This window comes from Stigmatopora argus, chromosome 22 (genome assembly GCF_051989625.1).
Source record: "Stigmatopora argus isolate UIUO_Sarg chromosome 22, RoL_Sarg_1.0, whole genome shotgun sequence".
Classification (NCBI taxonomy): Eukaryota; Metazoa; Chordata; class Actinopteri; order Syngnathiformes; family Syngnathidae; genus Stigmatopora; species Stigmatopora argus.
The window spans coordinates 2517432-2545023 of NC_135408.1; the positions used below are offsets into that span (position 1 = coordinate 2517432).

The 27592-nt window shown below is 39.6% G+C and overlaps 1 protein-coding gene across 4 annotated transcripts in view; it reads left to right on the plus strand.

Annotated features, from left to right (window-relative positions):
- Positions 1-1826: 1826 nt before the first annotated feature.
- Positions 1827-27592, plus strand: part of nyap1 (neuronal tyrosine phosphorylated phosphoinositide-3-kinase adaptor 1) — a 38964-nt gene continuing 13198 nt past the window's right edge. The window contains exons 1-3 of one of the 4 annotated variants that reach the window (XM_077592989.1): positions 1827-2164; positions 16292-16368; positions 24438-24687. In XM_077592989.1, coding sequence (XP_077449115.1) covers positions 24500-24687 — 188 coding nt within the window. In that variant the 5' untranslated portion in view covers positions 1827-2164; positions 16292-16368; positions 24438-24499. Of the gene's footprint in view, positions 2165-16291; positions 16369-23432; positions 23545-24437; positions 24688-27592 lie in introns of those variants that run through there. The other 3 variants (XM_077592987.1, XM_077592990.1, XM_077592991.1) reach the window with 3 other exon arrangements.

The following is a 27592-nucleotide window of genomic DNA, read 5'->3' on the forward strand; positions in this document are numbered from 1 at the left end:
CACACATTCACACACACACACACACGCACACATTCTCACACACTCACACTCACACCACACTCACACACACACACACTCACACACACACACTCACACACACACACACACACACACACACACATTATCCATAAATCACGCTTTATAAGGATTATTGAAGAAAAAAGCTTGAAGAAAATGTGACCGTCAGAAATTCATGTCTGCGCTGTTGCCTTTAGAAACCAATACTACTCGCCTTTAGAATGCAAAACATTTACAAAAAAAGCGTAGCTATAATCTTCACTTGACTGACGCACTACTTTTGACAACGCCAGACTTAAAATCCATTCGAAGTCGATCGCAACTGGAACCACTGCAATATTCAAATCAATGGCAGCCAGTGAGTTAATAAGACTTGTGACCGTGGAACCCCAATTTCAGGACCATGGACAGCCGCCTAAGCCCCAATTCACACAAACTCTGTAGCTTTGCCTTATTGAAATACAGTCATCGCCGAGTTATTAATCCTTTTGATGCTTTTGCTGCCATCTAAACACCTGTGCGGGTGGATGGTAGGCGTGAAAGAGCTTTTAACATCACATCTCATAGGAGCCTTGGGGGGATTTGCCATTTGCCAGCACAATAATGGACGTTGGAAATGAGCAGCCCTTTTCCCGATCATTACGCAGTAGCTTTACTTCTATAGCTGCTTTCTAGCCTCAAGTGAAACACTAAATGTGTTGCAGTGGCTCGAAGGAAGTGAATATCTACAGACCACCGGGTCACAATTAGGGGAAATGTCTGACACGTCATAACAATCAGAACCAGGCGTAAAAGAATGTTCATTTATTGTGTTTTAGGTCCTCTTGTTGTAGGCTGGCAGTACTAGATTCTCGTGTGCTTGTATGTAGAGATTGACACATGATGGACGTTGAGCTTTTTGTATAAGGTTCAAAGATTCGGGTGATACATAGAGAGTCAAGGTCCAAATCAGATTTGTTGTGTGTTGACCTCACCTGCTGACCAAGAAATGAGCTATACTACATTTAGTAGTTAGCAAGGAAATAGAGGCTTATGGGGGAGGAAGATGCATGAATGTAATAAAATGCAATACAGTTAATAGTCACTTGCCGTGTGAAAGGTTATCCAGAGCTACAATGTTGTTGCTGAATCGGATCAGTTGTTTGTGAACATAGCCACATTCTAGTTAGGGCGTGCACACCGCAGCATTTTTTTAAACTTCCCTTTACAAAACAAGAGAAAATGATAACTCTTGCTTTCATTTTTTTTTTCATTCTAAAAAGCTGGCATTGGCGCGGCCTGTAGACTTTTTCTACGACTCTGATTTTAAAATATACCTCTCCGTGTATTGGATTTCTCTTCGTGCATCTCCCTAGTAGATTTCAGGGGGCGTGTCCTCCACTTACACCAGCCATGTGTTTCCAGTATGCCTTTGTATCTGATCTATTTTTAACGCAGAATCCCCAAAGCGGCTTTTATTTTCTCGCAAGCACAAAAAAACACACTAACCCTGAAAACAAGCGTTTTCTTGACGAGAACAGTGAAGAGATGGCTGCTAAGCCCCCGAACAACTGGCGAGCCAGTTGTAGAAAGCACGATGACGACGACGATGATGTGAAAACATGGACCGTAGGCAGCAAGGATGCCCACCATGTGAACCGACACTGACATCGACGCATTCCCCTTCTCTTTTGACGTAAGCGCGCCTCGCTTCCCCATAGCCCTCAAACACGTTTCCCCCCTCAAACACAGAAGGACGCGCGCGTGTGTTTTTGCACAGACCCTCCACACCCCCACACCCCGCCCTCCGCCCCCCACCTCTCCCTCCAACGTCGCATTGAACTGCACGATGCTTCCCAATCAGGAGGCTGCGCCGAGCCGCGCTGTTTATCCTAAAAAAATGGAAGAACTACCACGTCAAGAGAAAGGCGTCCATCGGGAGGTAGACTTCTAAATCATCGATTTTCGAGGCCGGATTCGCTTGACACATTTGGGGCGGGATTTTGATCACCCCCCTGAATTTCACGCCCTCTCCGCGGCGCCTTAGCAGGCAGGACAGGACAGCTGTGTCATCAACAACCGGCGTGGTTTTGTTGTTGTCTCATCCGGCGAGCGCTTGGCGGCAGGCCAGTCTGCTTCTGCGCCAGCCATCGCTTTTAACGCCAAGGTAGGTCTGACTTTCAATCGTGGCATCTTATTTGCGCCGCAAATCACTCACTCGCGAGATGTCGCCGTCCAGAAATGCGGCTTATCCAGCGGGTTGTCCTGTCCGCTCGCGGCCGCTGCGACGCGGCTTCCCGCATCGGCCTGACCAGTACTCTTTTGGACTATTTCTCCCTTTTTTATTGAAAATATTCACCACAAAGATCGGCATGACAGCTAGCTAGTCCGGGCGCAAAACAATATCAACCTTGAAGTCCACCTAATAGACACCAGGCCTTTATTATCATAATGACATTTTAGTGTTTTTTTTTAATTTATTTTTTGGGGGTGCAAAACGGCATGCACACCCCCAACGGCGCGCACTTTAAACAAGCGCAGACATGACCCCCGATCCCCCTCCCCGCCCCCTTATGAATATTTCACCCCAAAACAAGCTCCTCAGTCAGCTGAGCGGTGATGCCCGATCGTGCGCGCCGCCGCTTGGGACCGCGTGCGCGTGCTTGCCTCATTCTGCAAGGCCTGTGATGGAAAACATCTGCATGATAAAAGCATGGCAGGATGCAGTTTTATGTATAGCCCCATGTGTGTGTGTGGCCAGGTGTTAAGGTATTGGCGCGTCTGGACAAGAGGAATATATTAAAAACGTGTCAAGGCATACATGAGATGATTTATGAGCGTTCTTATTCTTATGTTTACGTGGTGATTGAGGATTTTACTAAATGTGTGATTGACTCATTGGTTGACATTGACACCACTAGATGTCCAATCCAGGGGCGGAGCTTCGGGGGAAGAGGGATGCTGGAACCCCTGTCCTGAAGCAGGTGTCGAGGGGATGAGGTGTAAAACAAACATAAAATTATGTGCCTAGGTATCTAGTGCAGCGAACCCCAACCGTTTTCTCACCGCGGACCGGTAAAATTATTTCTATTTTGTCGCGGACTGGCTAATTCGGAGGGCGACAACATAAAAAAAAATGTGTGTGGGTGGGGTGCACGAACGACACCCATGACGGCCAAAAAAAACAAGTCCCAAGCATAAAAGCAATTATTTATTATTATTATAACAACTTTTCTCATTTCAAATAGGAGGGCGAGATTGAAAACGTTAATATTTTTTACTCTGACAGACCAGCGCTAGGTAGCTTGCGGACCGGTGGTTGGGGACCACTGATCTAGTGTTTCATGTTAAAATATGTCTGCCAACACCCCTCCCATTTCTACATCTGTAGGGGCCCACATTTGAGACGTGACTAGTACCCCAATTCAAGAGGCCCATTGACACTCGCACTGGGGATCTGCCCACATTTGTTCCACTACTGGTCCAATCCACTTTGAATTGTGAGCAATGGCAGCTAATAAATTAATGAATGTTTCCATAGTTTTGACAGTTGATCAGTTAACTACTGGATTTTTTTTAAAGTCCCCACCCTTGCTGTAATTCCATTTATCTGTTTTTTACTTGAGCGGAAAAGACTTTCAATTTGTTGTATGCATGAGCACATCACATTGGAATATGACAGCAGGAGACTCTGGCGTGTTGGATTCTTCACTCTCACTTTGACCTTGAGACTGAATTTCAACTACGAGTATAATTAGACTCAGATAAACAAGGGGGGTGCTTGTGTGTGTGTACAGGTTCCGTCCATCATGTTATTAGGGAGTGTATGTCTTTGGGAGGGGGTGGACGGTTTCAGGCTGTGCTCACGCTTGCTTTTGGAGTGTTGAGGCAGAGGGAAGTCTGTATGGTTATCCCACGCTGTCTCTTTGGATGCATCAATAAAGGTGGCATAACTAAACATCTCGTCCTTGAGGGTTTATACTGCACTCAATCCAAATATTTTAAAAAGGGAAATACATGGGACATTTGAGTCTCCCTGGTAGAAATATTGTAGAGAAACAAACTGTTAAATGTTCAAACAGCAAGGTCTGATAACGTTTAGCACGTCTGCCTTGTGAATATGAGGATAAGGTTCGAGTCTCTTGAATGAAAGCAAAAGACGCCTTGTTTAAGGACAAGACCGTTCCAATATGCCCAAGCCAAAATGTGAAACAGACTTTTTATGTGTCCAAAATAGAAACAAAAGAGTAAGAACTTAGCACTACAACAGGTATAAAAGCTTTAAAGCGCCTAATTTATTTTTGATTCTTTATAACTGCGTTCTGGTCGATCGGCGTTTACAGTCTGTGTGCTAACCGTGCCTGCTAACGTTGTGGCCCATCTCGCTGAGTGCATAAACATAGGAATATTTTTCATTGTTATGTAAAATTTGAAATATAAGTCTAAGTAGGATAAAAGATTTGTCCCCACATTGATTTTATCGTCTTTTTATGCCGATTCCTTTATCAAGGAGGAGCTAAATACAAGTATTGTTCCACCATGGCTTAAACTATGAACTTTTTCTTTCCAACATAACTTGAGAAAGTCTCACCGCCCAAATTATGAAAATTAGGAACTTCATCCACTATTTTAAACCACCTTTCACATAAATATCATTTATAATTGGTCATGTCTGTATCTCCAAGCCAAATTAACTTGACAACAAAGGCCTTATTCAGAGGTAATTGCATCTGACATTTCACCTTTGTACTTTTACTAAAAGTACTTACATTTACTGTATTAAACAATGGATACAAAAACTCGACACACCCCTATTCAAATATAATTTCTTTAATATGAAAATCACAATACCCATTTATAATATACAATCTCTTCCTACTATTTCTGAAACCCATCAAGGGGAAAACTCAGCATTTAAAAGAGTTGTTTTACAAAATATCTGCGCTATCCTTCCAAAAGTTATATATATTTTTGCAAACAAAACAGTTTTCATCACCAAATAACGCAATTGTAGTAAAACTTAGCCTATAGTATTACTTTCAGTAATAGACTCTGGCTTTCTGGCCAACAGCAAAATGGCATTAAAATGGTGTTTTGTGCCTTTTTTGGTTTATTTTTTAAAGAAAATGAATGCGGGGTGTGGCTCAATGAAATCCAATGTTTCAAAACCAGTAAAGTCACCTTTGAGGTGAGAGTGGGACGATTGAGATCTCACAATTCACATACTATGATGGCCATTTCATTTCATGTATGATCCCGGAAAAGGGGATTTATTGTGTATGATTCAAACCATAAATTCATATGGGAGGGGACAATGGAAGCCCCCATCCATCTCACTGAGGACGTGCAGATGAAAGAAGGTGGGCCGTGGCAAGGTAGTGATGGACGTAATACAGATGTGACAGATGCTGACATTTTAAGACCATTTCTCTCATCTGGTGGATAACCCTGTCTGGGTTGGCAATTATGGATGTATTATCCGGGAACAGAAGAAAAACAGTTTTTTTTTTAGCAGCGAAATTGAGAAAAAGCTTTCAACTACTGAAAACTCAAAAACCTCCAAAGTTGTTTGGCCTTTCAAAAAAATATTAAGGTTTTTGGTAATATACTTGTTCATGAATTTCATTGCAGATGGTACACTGTGATTCCTAAAATATGTTGCTTATGTCACTAGCAGTTGTTTTAGGTATTTCTTTACAGCAATCGCTGCTTTTCCTTCTTGAGCTGCTAACTTGACATCTGTTAGTTGTGCAATATATATATATACCGTATTTTCTGGACTATAAATCGCACCAGCCAAAAATGCATTCTTAAGAAGAAGAAAAAAACATGTACAAGTCGCACTGGAGTATGAGTCACATTTTTAGGAGAAATTTATTTTATAAAATAGAAATAGAGAACAACAGGCTGAATAAGTGTACAGTATACTAACGTTACATGACTGACATGCCTGGCAATGTCAGTAGCGACGTAACATGTTAAAAGTTATTCAGATCATTCTAGCAACACAGGCCTAGAGCACCCTCTTGCAGTTTAATGTGAAAATAACATGTGAAATGATATAATAATGTGTTAATAATTTCACGCATAAGTCCCACCCCTATGAAAAAAACTGCGACTTATAATCCGAAAAATACGATATATATATATATATATATATATATATATATATATATATATATATATATATATATATATATATATATATATATATATATATATATATATATATCTATATATGTGTGTGTGTGTGTGTGTATATATTCCGGCTTCCTCCCACATTCCAAACACTGCCCCTAAATATGGGTCTGAGTGTGCATGGTTGTCCGTCTCCTTGTGCCCTGCGATGGAATGGCCACCAAGACTCAAGCACACCCCGCGACCCTAATGAGGATAAAGCGGTTCAGAAAATAAGATGAGATATATATATGGCGGCCTGGCGGCTGAGTGGTTAGCGCGTCGGTCTGGGTTCAAATCCAGGTCAGTCCACTTGTGGGGAGTTTGCATGTTCTCTTCGGGTGTGCGTGGGTTTTCTCTGGGTACTCTGGTTTTCCTCCCACATTCCAAAGACATATTTTGCAGGTACATAAAAATCAAAGCTAAAATGTTATGTTTTGTGTAGTTGTGAACGAAGACAAAAAACTTGATGTAGTATGATGGTCATTGTGGACTAAGTTAGATTGTTCACATTTTCTATTAGTTTCCAAGTATTTATCTATTAATATGTTCATTGACAAATTATATATTGGTTCATGTTTGTATAGGTTGCAGATTCCCTGTAGGCGAAATGCACAGCACTTTCATGATTGAAATTTGTGAAAGAGTTCTCTCCTGACATGTTTACAATAGTTTTACCTCTATCAGAATGCCACTAATTTAAATATCAGATGCATAAAAGAACAGAAAGTGACAAATGGGACACTTTTATTGAGAGATTTCAAATACAATATATTGGCCCCTTTACTAAAAATGTCATAACAGAAGGTTTTTACTCACTGGCAGAAATCCAACCATCAATCTGTTTTCAACACTTTAGCACGCAGACAAGCAAACTTCATTATCATGCCCATGTAAATTTGACAAGTATCTCTCATACTATTCCTGTTCATGGGAAAGAAAATCTCAAATAAATAAACAGGCCTCCTATTGACTCAACACTTACCTAATGAATAATACGTGTAATTTCCAAGGTTGCTCAGCACATTATAAGGTCACGCGTACAGTTCACCGTCAATATATGCAAATTGAAGTCAAATACCTTTTTGAAACGCTTCTTTGTATGGACCTTTCAGCATTCAATTCTCAATTCAGTCACTCAGCTTTTAGTCAAGAGTAATGATGTGCGGTAATTTTCTTCAGGCAACTTATCTTTGTTCATTTCCCCCTCTGTTTTCTTCTCATTAAGGTGCAGAAAATGAATGAATATATTGTACAGTATGTTATTTGGTACTTATCTTACTGGTTACGGGTTGTAGAAGCGAAGCCAGTGGCGGTCCGTGCATTTTCTCGTAGTGCCTTCAACGGGTAAAATCCACTTCCTAGCAGCATTTAATGATTAAATTCAAACACTGGAGCTTTTCAGATATCAGAACTTGGCCCACAATTGAAATATTATTTAGGAATATAGCCATATTTTACTCACCAAAAATCCTTTTTAACTGTACACAATATCCATCCTCCTTTCTTTCTTCCTTCTTTTATATCGCCATCGAAGCTAATGCTGAAAGTCAAGCCAGTCCTGTCGTATTTCTGGCATAGTCCGTCTTGAAAATGGCTTTAAATCAACACAACAATATATTTGCGTGTGCAATTCGCTCCAAATACATTTTGGTAGCCATGGCTAATCACTAGCCAATGATAGTTGGTGAAAGCGATGACGTATCCCTACGCCTGCAACAAGGCAATGACATATCCCTACGACAATGCATTGTGGTGTTGCCAACTCGAAATCTGATTGGTTAAATGCAGCAGAGCCCGCAGAACTGATTGTGAAGGCCTTGAGGCAGATTTCTGTACCTGGCAACAAATAATGGCTGAAATGTGATTGGTTAAATGCTTCAATATGAAAACACACATCCTGAAGCAGTGCAACCAGGGGGAAAAGCAATGAAAGGAAGCTAACAGACAATTTGGAAGTATTGATGGCCAAAATATAATATATGATTCAGATATTTCTTAAGCCAGCAGAGAAGGCCTTGAAGGCCCTGACGGCCCGCCACTGGTGGAAGCACAGCAGCCGGTAATGCAGTGTGTACTGTAGATTACTGTACTAACAAAAACTCTAAGGGTTTTTTTTTTAAAGCGTTCCCACCACTGTTCCCTCTAAGCTGCGCGCGTGCGCAATTGCGCACTACTCTCGTCTTCTCTGCGCAGCAGCAATCATATGGCGCGCAGTAAAAAAAAAAAAAAATCGGATTTTTTTTTTTTTTTTTTTTTTTTTTTTTTTTTTTTTTTTTTTTTTTTTTTACCCCTTTCCACATAATGGCGCCGTTTAAGCGGCAGCCAGTGGCAGTAGCTCTGTCCACTTATGTTTTTCGTGTTTTACAGCATGTTTTACATGAAAAATTAGAGGGAACATTGACATGCACCTGCTTGTGGCAGGTGTGATACTGGTGTGCCCATAGCGAGCAATGATGATGTCGTGACCGGATGATTCACCTAAAGACGTTTCGCCGACGGACGTTTGACAGACGGACAGGTCGCCGAATGGACGTTCCGCCGAACGTTCATTCGGCGACCTGCCCGTCTGTCAAACGTCCGTCGGCGAAACGTCTTTAGGCGAATCATCCGAGTACCGATGATGTCGCTCACACTGGTACTCGGTGCGCTCAGGGAGGTTGACTTTCTGCTCAGACCAACGAAAAATTAGAGGGAACATTGGTTCCCACTAAATGTCTCTAACTCCAATTTTTCCTTCTCTTTTCTTTTAATATCCTTTTGCGATGTCATTGTTGAAAACAACAAACTTCCGTGAACACAAAGTTTAAAAAGAAAGAAAGTAGTGACAGATATTGTGTTTGTTGCTGGGTATCAGGACTTATTTTTCACGACTTGCCATGTGGCGAGAAGTCATTCCATTTTTGCAGCTTCAACTTGGACTGAACTGACATGTACTTGCTGCCAGTGCTAGCAGAGAATATATTGTGCAAGTGCGTTAGTAGGAACAAAAAAGATGAAAAAGAAAGACACTTCCTTTTACCCACTTCATTAGGATTTATCTCCACGCGGCATATAAAAGTCAATTGAGGTGTCAGGTTTGTTTGTTTGAGCGAGTGCTTCGCTTCCTCTTGTTTGGCATTCCCTATGTTTGGAGTGGTTTCTTTTTCTATTACTGAAATGTGAAGCTGTGATCATGAGCACTATTGAACGGTGTTTTAAAGACAATAAGCTAATATGTTGAATGACGACTGTGTTTTTTTTGTCAAGCACAAGAGCAGGATATCTTGGTGTTAGTCCTGAGAGTATTCTTGTCATCAGTCAATTGTCACAGTTAGTAGTAGTAAATTTTAATTTCATCTCAGGCTATACAGGGAACAGCGGGGATTGGCCAAGTGAGATCCCGAGCTGAAAAGCTGCCAATCACACATAAAAGTGCAACAAACATGCATTCTCTTTGATCTTCCCAGTTTCTTGTACAAGCTCTAGGATTGATGTAGCGGCGACGAGCCCTTTTGAGTGAATCGATTTAGCATTTACATTCAGATGACGTAGAACTAGGTTCAGTCGAAGGCTGACTTTCTTTATTTATCCTCAGTTGCTTTTGTGTTGTAGTATCCGGAGGCGGACGAGTGCCTTATCACAAAAGAAATTACATCAGGGCCCTTAACATACAGCATATCTATAGCCAATGGTACACGGTCGATTGGTCGCCGGTCTTTTGGTCGCCGATCTTTTGGTCGCCGGTCTTTTGGTCGCCGGTCTTTTGGTCGCCCAGAAGGTAAGTGATAATAACCATTTAAATTGTTACTTAAATTCCCTAAATACAAACTGCGAATTACTTACTTAATCATACTTAATGCCCTATTAATTATTAGGCTAAAGAAAAGCTCCAAATTTCCCGGACTATTATTGTTTTTTGTTGGAGAACTTGTTAAGACCCTGACTGACGTAGCTTCTTAAAGGGACAACACATGTACATACAAACTCTTATACACTCACACGTCGGCTCAGTGAAACTGCTCATGGTCATTGTTGGCTTTTATTGATTCGTAGACCGTGTTGTTTTACCTTGTTTTGTCACCGGTCTTTTGGTCGTCGGTCTTTTGGTCGCCGGTCTTTTGGTCGCCGGTCTTTTGGTCGCCGGTCTTTTGGTCACCCGTTGTCACGGTCGGGGCGACCAAAAGACCGCAACCAAAAGACCGGCGACCAAAAGACGGCGACCAATCGACCGCACACGATAGCCAATACCCATGCTTAACTAAAACCCCATATGAGCCAGGACTATGGAAAGAAATGACTCGCTAAAATGAGTACATTTGCAATTTATTTATTAGAAAATTGCATGAACGGATATCGGAGGCCTTTTAACGGGATATTGCTCATAAAAGACTTGATGCGTACTGTTTGCAAGTAGATAAATGAGTGGGAAAACAGTGTGTAGGAATGCATTTGTGTGCTCTGCCTACCTTTTGACTCGCTTATTTGGGGGATTTTCAATGCGGTGAATTGGATGAAGTCCACTTGTGGTCTATTTTGTGAGTTAATCGCACCAACGCTTCTGCTGCTTGTTTCAATCAGGGCAAAAACGTCGGAAGTGAAAGAGATGGCTAACACCAAAAGTTAACATAGGTTTTCTGTTCCGAGGTGTGTACGTGTTTATTTTAAGGAGACTGTGATGTAATGCTGCCAAGTTTGTTTTCAGAGGTGTCCCTGATCTCATAAATCTGAAAAGCTATGATGTCATATTCTCTGTCAAGTGCCTAAATCACAGCATATAGATAAAACATGTTTGTTGCTCTCCAGTGAAGTTATGGGAATATAGCCCAAATCGCAGTGTGAGACAAAACGCAAGGATTGAGATGAATGAAGTCGAGCGAATGCAGTTATGTGCGTGGGGAAAAACAAACAAAAATGGGTTTACAGGGAGCCTCACTCAGCTCTGACGGTTGTTTTGCTTGGGGCTGTTGGGGTTTTTGTAATTATGGTTGAATAGCAGATGAGGTTTGATGGCCAGGTGGTGCTTGTTCTGAAATTCTGTCCACTCTGACTGCCAACATCAAAATACAAAATACACATACCTGTATAGTTCAAAAATACGGTAAACAGAGGAGGACATGTTGGGTCAGTGGAGCATGTGTCTGGCTCTCTTGGCTACACCTCTTTTCCTCCTGCACAAGCACAGAGAATGTTTTTAGTCCGTTTCCCATCTGAAGTACTATTTTGCCATGTGACTTTCTGAGTTTGTAGTTTTTCTCACAGGGTTTTCCACAAAATTATCGTAATTACTCGCATATAAGCCGCATATGTCGGACAAAAAAATGATGACTGAATCGAGGGTAAGGCGTATATGCGTATAAAAAGACAACATGCCCATAATTACAAAGTGATGTAGGCAAAACACCATAACACCATAACACCATAACACCATGGCACCATGACGCCATGACGCCATGACGCCGTGACGCAAGACGATTCGGTCATTCATTTCAAAATAGACAAAACATAAACAGATAAAATGCTAAACAAAATTAATTTTGACGTCTATGAATGAAATTCAAGAAAAAAAACGTATCTTGCATAAAATATAAAAAACTCTTGTGCCTGTCACTGCTCGCTCAGGGGCGCCGCCATTTTACTTAGGGTGCCGCCGTCCTACCTAGTTAAACATGCTCTGACTGACTGACCATATGCGAGTAGCCTTGATTTTTAAATAAAACAAAATTACACTTAAATTTTTTTTCCATTTTATTTCTTGGTCGAAAGTGCTAACTATTGCAGTAAAATGAACTTTCGAAAGAATCGAGATATTTTGACATTAGAAGCAAAATGGCCGCCACAACATCTTAAACTACTGGTAAGAAAATTTTAATTTCTGTCATTAAAAAGCATCAGGTTCTCATCAAAATAGACTTGTTCCTTTTTTCAGTTTGAATAATTTGATATTTTGCATTTACAAATACAGCCATATTAACTTCCTTATGATATTGACCCTAATAATGTGCTTTTGATCATACAGTATCTCAGAAATACCACGTGCGAAGATTTTCCCTTCAAAGTAACACATTTGTAGTCCCTATTAAAACCATGAATTATGGAGGTGAAGATTGTGAACCAGAGGGAAAAATGGTAAAATTCAACAATTTTAAGGAAATTTTATAGGTGCGGCTTATACGCGCATAAATACGGTAACTAAAACTACATCCACAAAATCTGAGATGCTAAAAAAACATTTTCCTTCTATATATTGTCCGGCCTCTACTGACTGCTCCACTCTCATGGCAAGGTCTCCTCAAGCTGCTTTGCCTTCTCTGTGATTTGATGTGACATTTAACAACTTTTGTGCGTGTGACACAGAAAGTAAACAAAATGGAGCGCTTGACAACCCGTGTTGTGTAAGAGCTAGCGGCTGGCGACATATAGTGTGCCGTATGCTAAGCGATAAGTGCAGCGGGTCATGTTGGTTGCAGCACCGTGTGACAAAAAAATTGTGAACAGACAGTCAATTTCTATTAGAGCCAGAACAGTAATATGGCAATTGAATAGCTAATACTGGTAGGATCTTTTTTTTTGCTAGTGAACCCACAATTACAACAAGCGATACAGGACACATTGTTTTGACAACATAAAAGTCGAGCCCCCCAAGAGCTAACGCTTAGTTCTTAACTGGCAACCACTGAGTTATTTATGAAATAACTTAAGGACTATAAAAACTGTAGAAAAGTCATTGATGTGTTTCCATTTGAGTGTTTTAAGTGCTAGAATGCCAAAGTTACTTTGGTAAAAACATTTTATTTTGAGAGCAACTGCCAATCACTGTAAATACCACTAACACTAATTTACTAAAACTGTTTTGTGTACACACAAGTTTTTTTCTCCTCTTTTGAATGACATTTCACACACGTTCACACTGACAATAAAAAAATAAAATAATTATGTGAGCCGAGCGGCTTTCGTTATTGACTGATATTTAATTCAATTTGACCAATTTATTTATTCATCTTTATTTATTTTGAATTTTGGCATGACATAAAAAAAATCAATGAACATAACTATAGATGCTTCAAAATCGAATCTGCTTTACATTTGTATTAAAGTACATTTTAGACTCGCCATAAAATTAAACAATTGAAGTACATGAGTAGGCTACTATACATTGCAGGTTTCGTCTTTATATAACCATTTGTACTTCTACTTATTGAATTGAATTGAATTGGTTTGGTTTGAATTGAATTGAATTGAACTGAATTGAAATGAATGCTTTCATTGTCATTATATAAGTATAATGAGATTTAAAGCTTTCACCACATAGTGCACAAATAACAACAGACATACAAATAAATAATCAATAAATAAATAGTCCAAGTGAGGTCAGCAGAGTGAAGTGGGCGTGTTCTGTCTGAAGTCCAGGATGACTTCCATGGTTTTTGGAGACGTTCAGTGCCTAGTTGCACCACTCGCTGAGTCTTTGGACGCAACAACAAACAAGCAAACACATAGAAAATCAATATATAGTAATGATAAATAAATAAATAATATGTATAACATATGAATTTCTCCAATTCTGTTCCGCTTTAACGTCAACTTGATTTCACGTGGGCCGGACCATTTTAGATATAATATTTAGAGATATTTTTTAATAAATGGATTAAAATAACTGGATCAAAAGCCCTGATTATTCAGTTTTTTTACAGATCTAAAACAATGTTTACTTTAGCTTTTAAAAAAAAATATTTTTAGATTTTACAAAATGATTTTTGAACTAAAAACACAGAAAAAAATGATTGAAAAAAATACAATTATTGATTTGAAAGGGAGGAAAATCTGGAAATGTAATATGCATCTATACTCTTCATTTTAATTTGATCCTAAAACAGAAAGTCATGATTTACTTTCCTGGGCCACACAAAATGATGCGGCGGGCCAAATTTGGCCCCCGGGCCGCCACTTTGACACATGTGTTTTAGAGTAAAACACTCCATTGATTCATACAACGTGCCACACGGTTGAAAGATACAGAAGTTTGTTGTAGCTTACATCAGTATGCATTTGGTCCAGAAGACCATGAGGATTTGGGTTAGGGCAGTAAAAGCTTTTTGTCTGCTCATGAAATGTTTATTGCCCATTTAATGTTGTACAATTACTAGGTTGAAGCCCCATTTTTTCAGATGACACAAGAAGGCCTCCAGCGTGAAATTCTGTATTCCCAAATGAGTTATGGAGCGCAAATGATTGGAAGATTAGAATCTCCAAATTGAAATGAGCATTGACAATTTTGTAAGACATTTTGGGAATTCCATCCATTTTATACGGCAATTGAAAAGTTGAAACAACAACAACAAAACTTTCATTTAGACTTTTTGGAACTTTAAAATAGAATTATACTTTGTATGGCCATACAGTCTATTTTACACTGCGGTGGATTTTCAAAAATTCTCCCAAAAATTGTATGAATGTACTTGTGTGGTGGAAACATGAGTTTATGAATGTCACTCACAATAAAGTATACTTTTTCATATCCGAATTGGAATAGCGTGAAGGTGAAAACCAAGTGGTTGACTTACCCATTAAACCAGGGGTGGCGAACTTACAGCTCTCGAGCCGCATGCGGCTCTTTGCTTCATATATATTTTGTGCACTGTGGCTCTTGGCCTTGTTTCATGTTTCTCTTATTTTTATTCTCTCTTAAAACACAGTCAAAATCACCAGTGCCCATTCAAAACAAATAATACATTATATTTAAAAAAATATTTGGCAGATTGGATTTTTTTATGCTGCTTGTGACGTAAGGTTTGACTCTCACAGTTGAAAATTTTGGCTCTTTGTGTCTAACTTGTTCGCCACCCCTGCATTAAACAATCAATTCTACGCCAGGTTTTGTTTTATTATCATTTTATTAATTTATTACTGTATTAATCCATTAAAATACATTACAAATACAATAAAGATAGAACTATTGATGGAAAGCAAAATCGATAATTATTCCGACAGTTTTTTTTATTAGCAATTGAATGAAGTTTAAATATATACGCAATGCGTTTCGCAATTGTGGATTATTAGATTGGATTGGATAACTTTATTCATCCCGTATTCGGGAAATTTCATTGTCACAGTAGCAAGAGGGTGAGGATGCAGATATAGGAAAGGCATTTTAGACATAAATAGATAGGTAATAAGTAAGTTAATAAATAAATACATGAATAAATATATAAATAAATAAGCGTGTCTCTGAAGTATATATATATACATACATACACATATACACACATACATATATATATATATATATATATATATATATATATATATACACATACATATACACATATATACACACACACACATATATATATATATATATATATATATATATGCATATATATACATATATAAACATATACATATACACATACATATACATACACACATACACATATTAGCACATATATACATACATGCACATAGATGTACATGCATGCATACGGTAGGTCTTAACACTCAGCCATTTTTTTGTTAAAGAGTTTGTTACGTTGAAGTGTTTTGCTTTTTTCCTTTAAAAACTGAAAGAACTTTTTATATAACAGATTTCACATCCACAATAAGTGAATATCACATTTTGGGTCATGTAGGCCATCCTGTATATGCCGGGAACAGAATGTTTGTCACTGCTCTGGTAGCTCCTGCTAGCCAACAATTTAAGAAAAATCTGCTCAATCACATTTTACATCTGCTTCATATTTCGTCTGTTCCCTTTCATGCCAACACGAAAAGGCTGTTGGAGAGGCATTGCAGTCTTTTAATAATTAGCCGAAACGACTCAGACATTCGAACTCAAGGGGGATATTACCACACCGCTGTTAAAATCAAAGAATATATCTTCAAGAGGCATTCCAATATTTCTACGCTGTCTACATTTTCCACGTGTGGAAATCTTTCTGAAGAGGTGACACCGAATAGCAGAATATTTCCCCCTCTTGCTGCCGCTTTTGAACGTATCCCTCGTGAACCTGTGTCGTTTGCATAGCTGAGTCATCATTAACAGTGGGGCAGTGGTTGCTATGGGTTACAGATGCTATCGCTGGATTCATGTGCATCTCCGTTTTCCCTTAGTTTCTTCTTTTTCTTTTTTCAATGACAGGATGATCAGATGCAAACGGGAAGTTTTTCTGGCGGCATAACGTCTGAAGAGGATGCTGTCCTGTTGCATATTCAGAGGTTGGGAAGAAGATGCATAGCTGACTGTGTTGCTAAGAGACCACACACAGTCACTAGTGTGCGAGGCGTGATTGCACCTCCCTCCCCCATTCTCGTAGGCTGGTCGCCTCTCGCTATTTTCACCATAAATTTGCTTATTCCTCCCCTACTATATACCCCATCTTCATATTTTCCAGTTTGCTGAATATTTTCAGCCTATCTGCACTGTCCAGCCTGGTGGTGGCATTGGTTCATTGGTTTCCCCACATTTGGCCACGCCTCCCATTCCTTTTCCTGCTGCTTTTTCTCCCTCTTTTTGGCTTTGCTTTTGAAGCTGCCGAATTCTCCTGAACTGTGCTGCATCCTTTTTGCTGCTCCCTCTCCGCCCCCCGCCCTTTTCGGGTAAAACTCCAGACTGAGCCTCATCATTGTGTCTGGCTTCGGCAAATTTTTCACTGAGGCTGTCATGTTGAATTCCAAATATAGCAGGGCATTCATTGGCAAATCTTGTGCATTGAACAGCTATAGGTAGAAGGTAGCGTGTCAAGTGTACAAAGACATTTTAGTAACAAAAAAATGGGTATTGACAATTCAAATCTCGACCTTTCTATGTGGAGTGTGTTTGGAGGCTTTTTAAGCATGTGCTTGTTGGCTCTTCCCGTATTTCAAAATCAGTGACCATAGGTTTGAATGTGCTTGTTCACTAATATGGTGACCAGTTGAGCATATGGCTGCCTCCTGCCCAAAGTCTGCTGGGAGAGGTCCCCCAAACTCATCCTAATAAATGTCTAATGCTATCCTGATAAATTGTTACGTCTTGGACGAGGTAACGAAGAATTAGGACCCAATCGCAGGGCAGCAGACGAGGACGAGGGAGGCGGTGCTCAAACCAAAACTTTAATAACTTAAGCAGGATCTTAGAAAATAACAAAGACTTTGAAATCAAATCACCGAACCAAACCTGACAGAGGGGAGACATGGGAAACTGAAGAACGAGGCATATGAAACAGGGATTGAGGTAACGTGGAAATATGGCATGAACAAACAAAAGCAGACGATCCGACGAATGACATAACAATCATTGGGGTTTAAATAGACTGACATGGGTTGACGAGACAATTAGGAACACCTGGGAAACACACGAGAGAGCAACAGGGAATACATCAGGGGCGGAGAAACGACAGCTGAACACAATGGGCAATCACACAGACAGGACACCAGGGGGGAAAAAGCATAAAATCAAGCAACCTTAACATAAATGTCTTCCACGTAATTGATGTCTGGTACTCCATGTAGCAAACGCTCTGCTCTTATATGAGAACATACAGTCATAACATTCTCATGATACACGTTCAAATAAAAAAAAAATCCAGAAGTTTAATTACAGCTGTTTGACAATTATTTTCGACAGGTATTGGAATTGGAGCATTTAATCACTGAGTAGAAAATTAAATAAACAGCTGGCTCATGAATATTTATTGTCTTCCATCTCCAGAAGAATGAACATTCAGTAATAAATTGAGCTCTGAGGAAAAGCACAAAGGTATTACACATCTCAGAATACAGTGGTAACTTGAGATACGAGCTTAATTTGTTCTGGGACTGAGCTCATATGTCGATATTCTCGTAACTCGCACGAACGTTTCCCATTGAAATGAACTAAAAACAAATTAATTCGTTCCAACCCTCTGAAAAAAAAAAACAGGATATTGGATTGGAAAAAAATGTTTTATTTCTTCTAATTCGCCATCTATTAACAAAGTAACACATAACTGGTGGTTTAATATTACTAAAATGTGTTTAATAGAACTAAAATTAGACGGATTTCGCGGAGGGTAGAGAGAACGGACATAGAGGGGGTGGCGGGGGCAAGCGTAATATAACATAAACAAATTTAAATGAACTTGGATTACGATGCAGACACACTCAAAAATAAGTTTAATCTAACCTTACACTAAACTTAATTCTAATTTTGTTTTACATTTTTATACCTTCTCCTGGCCGGGTTAGCTGTTAGCCCCGCCTCCACCCTCACGTTCGCTATCGATGGCTGTTTGCTGTTGTATTCCCTTCAAAATATTCCAAAAATGATGCACACAAATGTCCTCACAATAGGATAACGCATGACCACTTGCCAACGAGAAGTAGTCTTGAATTAGCGATCGCTCTGCTAACAGGAGCTAACAGGCTAAGGGGGGAAAAACACTGAAAAAATGCAACGCTACGCTCAGTGCTCGCAGAGACGTTACAAAGAGGTAGTTGCGACCAGAGATATTACACGAGGAGTTGCGGGGGAGAGAGCCAGTGCCCCTGATGTTCTTATGAGCAGCCAACGAGAAGTAATATATACTGCTTCTATTAGCGATCACTCCGGCATTCGCGCTGTGACGGAAAAAAAACTGAACAAAATGCAACGCTCCGCCCAGTGCTCGTAGATATTTGTTATACACAAAAGAAATGCAGCAAAAAAGACAGTGCGCTACAATGATAAACAGCCTCTCATGTCTTGGCCACCTGGCTTTCTCGTATCTCGAAATGTTTCTCGTATCTATAGATAATTATTTACTCGAAATTTTACCCGTATCTCGAAATGCTCGTATGTCGGGGTGCTCGTATGTCGAGGTACCACTGTAATGTTATTTAGGATTGGCTATTTGCCTCTACATATTCCACACATGTTTGCGACACATAACATGCTGTGTGCAAACTAACTGTATATTTTCTATTTCCTCTGTTGTGTTGCTAATATTTCACCAAATGACTAAAAAACAGCAGGCAAATCATAACTGTGAAATTGCTTTTACGTATTTTTATTCTTCTCTGATTGCACTTGCATCCTATCAAAGCCAGCTATAGCATCTCCTGTAACATTACATGTGTGCATGTGTGCTTGGCAAATATTTGAATGTTATCTGATTGCTTATGTGCATGAATGAGTTGTTTGCTGAGTTGCATGCCGCTCCACTTCTATGAATCATGGTGCCATCTGCCTTCTGGTTCCTATCCGAGAAATTCAAGCATCCCTTGACCCTGCAGATGCCCCAAAATCCTGATTAAAGCTATGGTATAACCATGTCTACAGCATGACCGGCATCTTGAAATATTTTCATTAAACACCACAACTTTTTTTAAATTTATTTCCCACTAACACTTAACTGAATTCGATAAATTGACATCACTGAGCTGTAAAATAAACCAAAAAAAGCGCAAACCAGTTTTAATCCCATTTTGTTGTTGGCCAGGAAGCCAAAGTCCCGTACCAGAAGTGATATAGCGTAAGGTAGGCTTTTTCATCAGTTTAGTTTAATTGCTATGGTGGCCAGCGTTTTAGTTTTATCCAAGAAATTAAATCTTTTTTTTTTGGTTGATACGTGTTGTGTAGGAAATGGCTTCAACACGAACACTGCCGATATTAGCCTCTAATTTTTCCATCTGACTAAGCAGAAAGCTTAGTGGAATGATCCAGCCGCTAATTATGCCTATTCTGTTTTTTTTTCTTTATCAAAACATTTTACTGAAGACTCCTTTGACCAAGTCACAAATGACGTGTTGCCAATAAAAGTTGTTTACAATGACCTTGAAACTGAAACAACAAGGCCTTAGCCAGCATTTTTGGCCCCACCTTGGCAAAATAACACATATTTAGTTTGCTAATTGCTATGCTATATACTGCCTAAAGTATTAATGTAAGATATTCACCATTAAATAGCGGCCCGAGATCCAATGTTTATAACGCCTGAGATGCTTCCATATCGGCACTCTCTCTCACTCATTTTCTTTCAGCCACTTGCACCGTCTTATGGTGATTCTGCCTCCAGTTTGAAATTCTATGGTAAACTCAGCCCCAAATCATGTTCTTTAGGACTTATGCCCTCCTCTGGCAGACTTTCAATTTTGTATTTCAACTCGTCCGTCGCATAATAAAGACCTGCTTCGACTACTGTTTTCCATTGAGTCACATGCTGTCTTCTGGAATCTCTTCCTCTGAAAGCGTGATCCGTTTCAACTATGCACAGACATTGTTGCAAAAGTTTTTATGCATAATTACATTAGTTTTGAGTGACTCTTGATAATGTACTTTTTAATACTCTTTGACATGATCCTTCCATTTGATTTTTGAGTAAAAACTCTTCATGGTGGAACTATGCTGGACGTTATCGTTCGCCAACTCTCAGGTTTTAACGGCCACACCTGCAGGTCTGCTCAAGTACCCATGATCCCTGCAACCCAAATCACATTCCCTTGTAATAAAAGACCACCTTACACTTGCAGTTCCCTAACCTAATTAACATTGATTCCGCAAGCTTGGCAGCGGGGTTGTGGTCAGGGCTTGTGGGGTACAAGAATAGCAGACATCGCGCTGACACACTGCATGACACAATGGGCCCTGACAAAAAGAATTAGGCGTCATAACAAAACTCAGTGGGCTGGCTGGCCCAGGTTGTATCATGCTCGCACAATGACTCTAAATGGGTTTTGTTCATTGAGTCATTATTGAACATTTAGAGGCGGCCCGGTGGAGCGAATGGTTAGCGCCTCGGCCTCACAGCTCTGGGGTCCTGGGTTCAAATCCAGGTCACGTCCACCTGTGTGGAGTTTGCATGATCTCCCCGGGCCTGCGTGGGTTTCCTCCGGGTACTCCGGTTTCCTCCCACATTCCAAAAACATGCATGGTAGGCTGATTGGACACTCTAAATTGCCCCTAGGTATAAGTGTGAATCTTAATGGTTATCCGTCTCCTTGTGCCCTGCGATCGGCTGGCCTCTGGCCTGGAATCAGCTGGGATAGGGTCCAGCACCCCCCGCAACCCTAATGAGGACAAAGCGGTTCAGAAAATGAGATGAGATGAGATGAACATTTACACCGGATGCTACTTACAGCTAGCTGAGGTATAGGAACAGCATTCACAGACTCTGTGTTGCAATTATGTTTCAAATGCATATTTAAAAACAATAGACATCCCAACCATTTGGACTTTGAGGGGCTAGCAGCTATAGAGTTAAAGGGTCATAAAATAAATGACCTTCATGTGAGTAGTTAATACACGAATGAAGAATTTCTTTAAAAAGTGATGATGGACCGAATAATCTCATTTTCTGAACCGCTTTATCCTCACTAGGGTCACATGGGGTGCTGGAGCCTATCTCAGCTGACGTCGGACCAGAGGCGGAGGACACCTTGAATTGGTGGCCAGCCAATCACAGGGCACAAGGAGACAAACAACCATTCACACTCACACTCATACTTAGGGGCAGTTTAGAGTGTCTATCAGGCTACCTTGGATTTCTTTGGAATGTGGGAGCACACCGGAGTACCCAGAGAAAACCCACGTAGGCCCAGAGAGAACATGCAAACTCCACACAGGTGGAGCGACCTGGATTTGAACCCAGGTCTCCCACTGTGAGGCTGACCCATTAACCACTCATCCACCGAGCCGCGAAGCAAATCATGTGTAAACAAAAATAAATTAACGCGCTTACGAGCACAGCTGCTGTGTAACAATAACGAGTATTTTTGAGGAAGGGCGGAAAATCTGGAATACTTGTATTTGATTGGCTAAAATAGTGTTCTCATTGATATAAGCTCTGCTACTATTCTTGGGAACACTGGTTTTTATTTATGTTCTGTCTTTAACATATTTTGAAGGTTAAGGAAACCAAGTACAATTTGAAATCAGGTTTTTCAAAAATCTTGTGAAACACTTTTCTTTAATCATGTACAGTGAACACGAATCCCAAACATTTGAAGGATTTCATAAGTATGGCGGTCATAACAGTCAAATTGCCGTTATGTAGTTGACTGAGTTATACATTTTCAGGTCTGTTAAGTTTTACAACACTTTAGTTGAATAGAGCTTAAAATTTTACAGCTAATTTGTGTGGTATGCTCCAAATATTTAGCAGTTCATCACTCAAATATTGTTGTGTAATCTCGTATGTAGTAGTAATCGTTTTTTGAGTGCTGTGACTTTATTAGTGTTAAAGTCTGGACGGTGTTTCCAGTGAATGTGCTAAAAACACACTCCAGTGTACTTTAGGACACATAAATCTACAACAGGGGTGGCTAAACCGGTCCTCGAGGGCCGCTGTGGGTGCAGGTTTTTGCTCCAACCAATCCAGCACAGACACTTTGACCAATGAGATTTCTGCAGAAAACAAGAAGCACCTGACTGCAATCCACTGATTGCACTCTTAGGACACCGGATTGGTGAAAAGGTGTCCTCTTGATGGGTTGGAATAAAAACCCGCACTCACTGCGGCCCTTTGTGGAACAGTTTGCCCACCCCAGCTCTACAACATTCAGGAAAAATGGATGCCACTTCATCTGAGATCTTTCTTCTCGCCTGGGCTGATGGCCCACAATGGGGTGCTCTAAAGTACCCATATGAGTGGACTATTTGAATATCTGAAAGAACTTGAGAATGTCTTCAATTCCTCTTTCTATCGCAATTGACGTTTGAACCACACCTTTTAAAAAAAACCCTGTTCAGTTTCCTATGAGGTTCTCTTGGGCTTCCCAAGTGAGAAATTCTTTCAAAGTCGCTTGCAAATGGATCCGCCACACAGCAGCACCAACCATGGCAGTTCAATGTAAAGATGATGAATACCTTATGCCTTATTTCACACAACTTGCATTCAGAGCACATTCCCGATTTAGACGCACACAAGAATTGCCACGTGAACGTGAATACGCAAAACTCATTTGCCAAGCATTTATTATTTAATGCCCTTGAAAACCAATGACGATCTAAGGGAAAAAAATGGATACATTTGACAGATAATAGCTCTCACTCAAAGGAACAAATGAATCTTTGGACGGCTTAGCACGTCGCAGCTCTAAAATGCTCCACGTTTCCGTTTGCGAGGACAAAACAAACATGCGTCAGCTGACAGCTGTGCTTTTCTTAGCCAGTTGCACGTTGTATTCCCATTGAGCAGCGTGGAAAGCCCAGCGGGCGCTTCCTTTATCTGCCCCACAACAAGGCTGACTACTCATAGGGTGAGCGTGAGGAGGAAGCTGTGCATGCGCTACATATGACAATCCACATTACTGTCTGCTTGGCAGACAGCCTCAGCTAGCCCATCCCGGGGCCCGCAGCCAGAGACGCGCTCAAGCTGAGTTACCATGCTTACTCAAATATTCATAACTGGATAATGAAAGTATAAATAGTTTCCATGTGATACACTAGAGGCGGAGGTAAACAAAACAACACTCACAATTTGTATTACTGTTGTAGATAAGATGACTTGCTATTTATTTTCATTTCAAAAGTGGAACTTCTCTCCTTGAACATTGATTTGTTCAGATTTTTAACCAAACTAAGTTTTGGTTTTGGACTACCAAGTTAGAAAGCTGTTGCTGTCAATTATGGCAGTTTCTGTTTTGTGTTTATCGTTTTCTTCATCAATCGAAAATCCACAAAAGCTGTATAAAGCATTAATCAAAGCTATTTCTAAAGGAGCATGTGTTATCGTCCGTTTCAGCAGCTTTAGCGTGTATTTAAAATTGCCCTATTTGAGAAACCAGCAAACTCGGTTCGCTTGGTGTGGTTGGCCATTTGTTGGAAAGTGACTGTAGTGTATTTCGAACCAGTTCTGAAATCACACACTTTTTACACGTAACGGTATTCCGTACTCACAGGCATTCTGGGAAATGTTGCTTGGTAAGCATCACAGTCTGTGCTTAGCAGTATGTCAGTTCAACGAGGAGCAATTAGGAGAAAAATGTCTACTTGAGATTAAGAACTATTCTGGAAAATACACTTAAAATGCTGATAAATGGGATTTTACTACTTGGATAAAGTAGGGTTATGAAAACGAGTGCACCACGCCAGAGCTCTATGATTTTTATTTTTTTAAATTATATTTAATTCGGTATTTGACCGTTTTGTCCAATGATTGAACAATGTTTGGACATGTGTGGGTTGGTTTTCAAATCTTGGGACTCCTACAAAAATTGCTATATGAAAAGGATCCACATCAAGCCCCAAAAATCCCTTTTTTTTACCGAACCAAAGAAAAGGAAGTATGAATTTTTCTGGTGTGAATAAGCCTTTCGAAATGTCACTCAACAATTCTTTGTGTTTGTAGGGGTGCTGAACTCAGTGGCCCTGTGACAACGCTTCCCATCATCTTGGGGCTCCCTGAGTACCATGAGCTCTGGCTCCGCCCAGGATGTGGCAGTCGAGCATTTCCTGCGTGACATAGAAAGGCGGAGTAAGCGGCTACACTGCGCTGTGATTGGCTGCGAGGTGGAACGACCGCGCAGTGACATGAACCTGCTGTATCGCAAGAGCCGTCTGGATTGGAGGCAGAGGGACCACGATGGAAGCAAGAAACGGTGAGAGGATGCTGGGTCATTCCAGAATTGGAGGACCCTTCCCGTCCCCCCAATTTTAAACAATTTGCAATAGTAAAGCATGCAGTTTCTGTGGGAATGTACATTTTCTGAGACCAAATCTTTAGAAAAACAAACAAACCCTATCCCTAGCAAGAATGATAAAAAACTAATCAATCATTGATCTGTAAACTGAGCTAATAAAGCCTGTGATAGTTTATTACAACACCTTTAGAATAAATGTAGAAAAAAATAAGGATATTGAAGGCAGACTGTCCTCCAATTCCGGGATGACAAACTTCAGGGTGTGGTTTACTGGTAGATTAGATTTAAGTTGTCAGCTTCAATTAATCTAAATCAAGAATTACAAGCTACATAACTCGGAAAAGGTTGACGTTCTTATAACCACCATGCTGATATACTACTTGTATTGCCTCGCGCAGAAAAAAAACTTGAAGGGACACAGTCAACCGAGATGTACTTTCTCCAAATTGTTCTGGCACAAACGCCCCGGGAAATGCATAGGCCTTAAAGCAGGCTAATCAGATCACAGGATGTTTGAAGCCGTTCTATTTTGATTAGTTTGCTGCTATTGACAATGTGGCTTTTGAACAGCATGCGAAAGCTCGTGAGGGAGATGTTGCCTGTCATATTGCTAGGAAGTGTTTCTGTCATTGTGTGCAATTGCGGTGCACAGGCACATCGTTTAGCTCGTTGAGCGGTGTCGTCTAGTGCTTCGTGTGGGCCATTTTTGTGGGAAATGAAGACATGATGAGAGATGAAAGCAGAGTCACACGAGGCCGCTGCGGCAAAGGTGAGAGGAGAACGTGACCGCCGTTGAGTCCAAACAGACCCTGTCATGGACATGAGGGTGGGACTCAAGTCAAATATTGGCAGACTGTAGGAGGTGGGACAAAGGAGGTCAGATGAAGAGGGTGAAAGTAGATAGTTTGAGATCTGGAATGCCTCGGGAGAGGAATTCCATTTATGAAGCCGAGACGGCTTTGAAGATAAGGAATTTTAAATGGGTGAGTACGTTTTTTTTCATGATTTATACTGTGCCAGACAGACTGCAGCAGGGTTTGTTTTCCTTCTTAAAATTAAAATTAAATTCTGGACATTTTTTCTTTAACAAAACAAATGGCTGAATGTTAAGACCAACCGTATGTATACCTGTATACATCTATGTTTATGTATGTATATGTATATTTATATATATATGTATATATATATATATATATATATATATATATATATATATATATATATATATATATATATATGTATGTATATATATATATATATATATATATATATATATATGTATATATATATATATATATATATATATACATACACAGTGGTATCTCGACGTACGAGCACCCCTACATACAAGCATTTCGAGCTACAAGTAAAATTTCGAGCAAATAATTATCTTTTTTTTAATTTCTATTATTTTTTTTCAGTGTTTTTTACCGTCACTCAGCGCAAATGCCGGAGCGATCGCTAATACGAGGTATATATTACTTCTCGTTGGCTTCTCATAAGAACATCAGGGGCACTGGCTCCGCAACTCCTCGTGTAATATATCTGGTCGCAACTCTCTCTTTGTAATGCCTCTGCACCGGGCGGAGCGTTGCATTTTTTTCAGTGTAAAATAAATGAATGAATGAATAAATACATTTAAAAAAATTATATATATATATAATTTTTTAAAATGTATTTATTCATTCATTCATTCATTTATTTTTAAATTAACTTATTACCTATCTATTTATGTCTAAAATGTCCTCACCCTCTTGCTACTGTGACAATGAAATTTCCCGAATACGGGATGAATAAAGTTATCTAATCTAATCTAATCTAATCTAAAAAAGAGGTTTCTTTATTTGCGGTTACTTGACAACAGTGCAGCACATTTTTCCAAAATAGCAAAAATAACATTCGGAGAAATAATGAAATGAAGAAAAATTAATGTTTTTCTTTAGTTAGGCTTGTGACTAGAGATACCGTTTGTATGTAGTATGTACAGTATTAACATCCGTTGAGTTTACAATATGTTCCAGTATCATAATGGTTTAATACACATGACAATTTACCGAAATCTAATTTAAACAAACTACAAATGAATAATACTATATCAGAGTATAGTACAGTCAAATGTATACATAATATTGTAATGTATGCGTATGCATTGTGTTTAGGATTATCGCATCACATCTAATAAATAATTTTAACAAATTGACAGTCATTACTTTAGAGCAAGGGTGTCAGACTCGGGTTGGTTCGCGGGCCGCTTTAACGTCAACTTGATTTCACGTGGGCCGGACCATTTTAGATATAATATTAAGATTTTTTTTAATAAATGGATTAAAAGAACTGGATTAAAATCCCTGAATATTCATTTTTTATAGATCTAAAACAATTTTTATTTTAGCTTTTTTATATATATTTTTAGATTTTACAAAATGATTTTTGAACTAAAAACACAGAAAAAATTGATTAAAAATTACAATTATTGATTTTAGACAATTTTAGATATAATATTAAGATTTTTTTTATAAATTGATAAAAAGAACTGGATTAAAAGACCTGAATATTCATTTTTTTTATAGATCTAAAACAATCTTTATTTTAGCTTTTTTATATATATTTTTAGATTTTACAAAATGACTTTTGAACTAAAAACAGAAAAAAATGATTAAAATCAGGGAAATTTAATATCCATCTATACTCTTCATTTTAATTTGATCCTAAAACAGAAAGTCGGCACTCATGATTTACTTTCCCGGGACACACAAAATGATACGGCGGGCTAGATTTGGCCCCCGGGCTGCCACTTTGACACGTGCTTTAGAGCATTGGTCCCCAAACTATTCCAGAAAGGGCCGCAGTGGGGGCGGGTCTT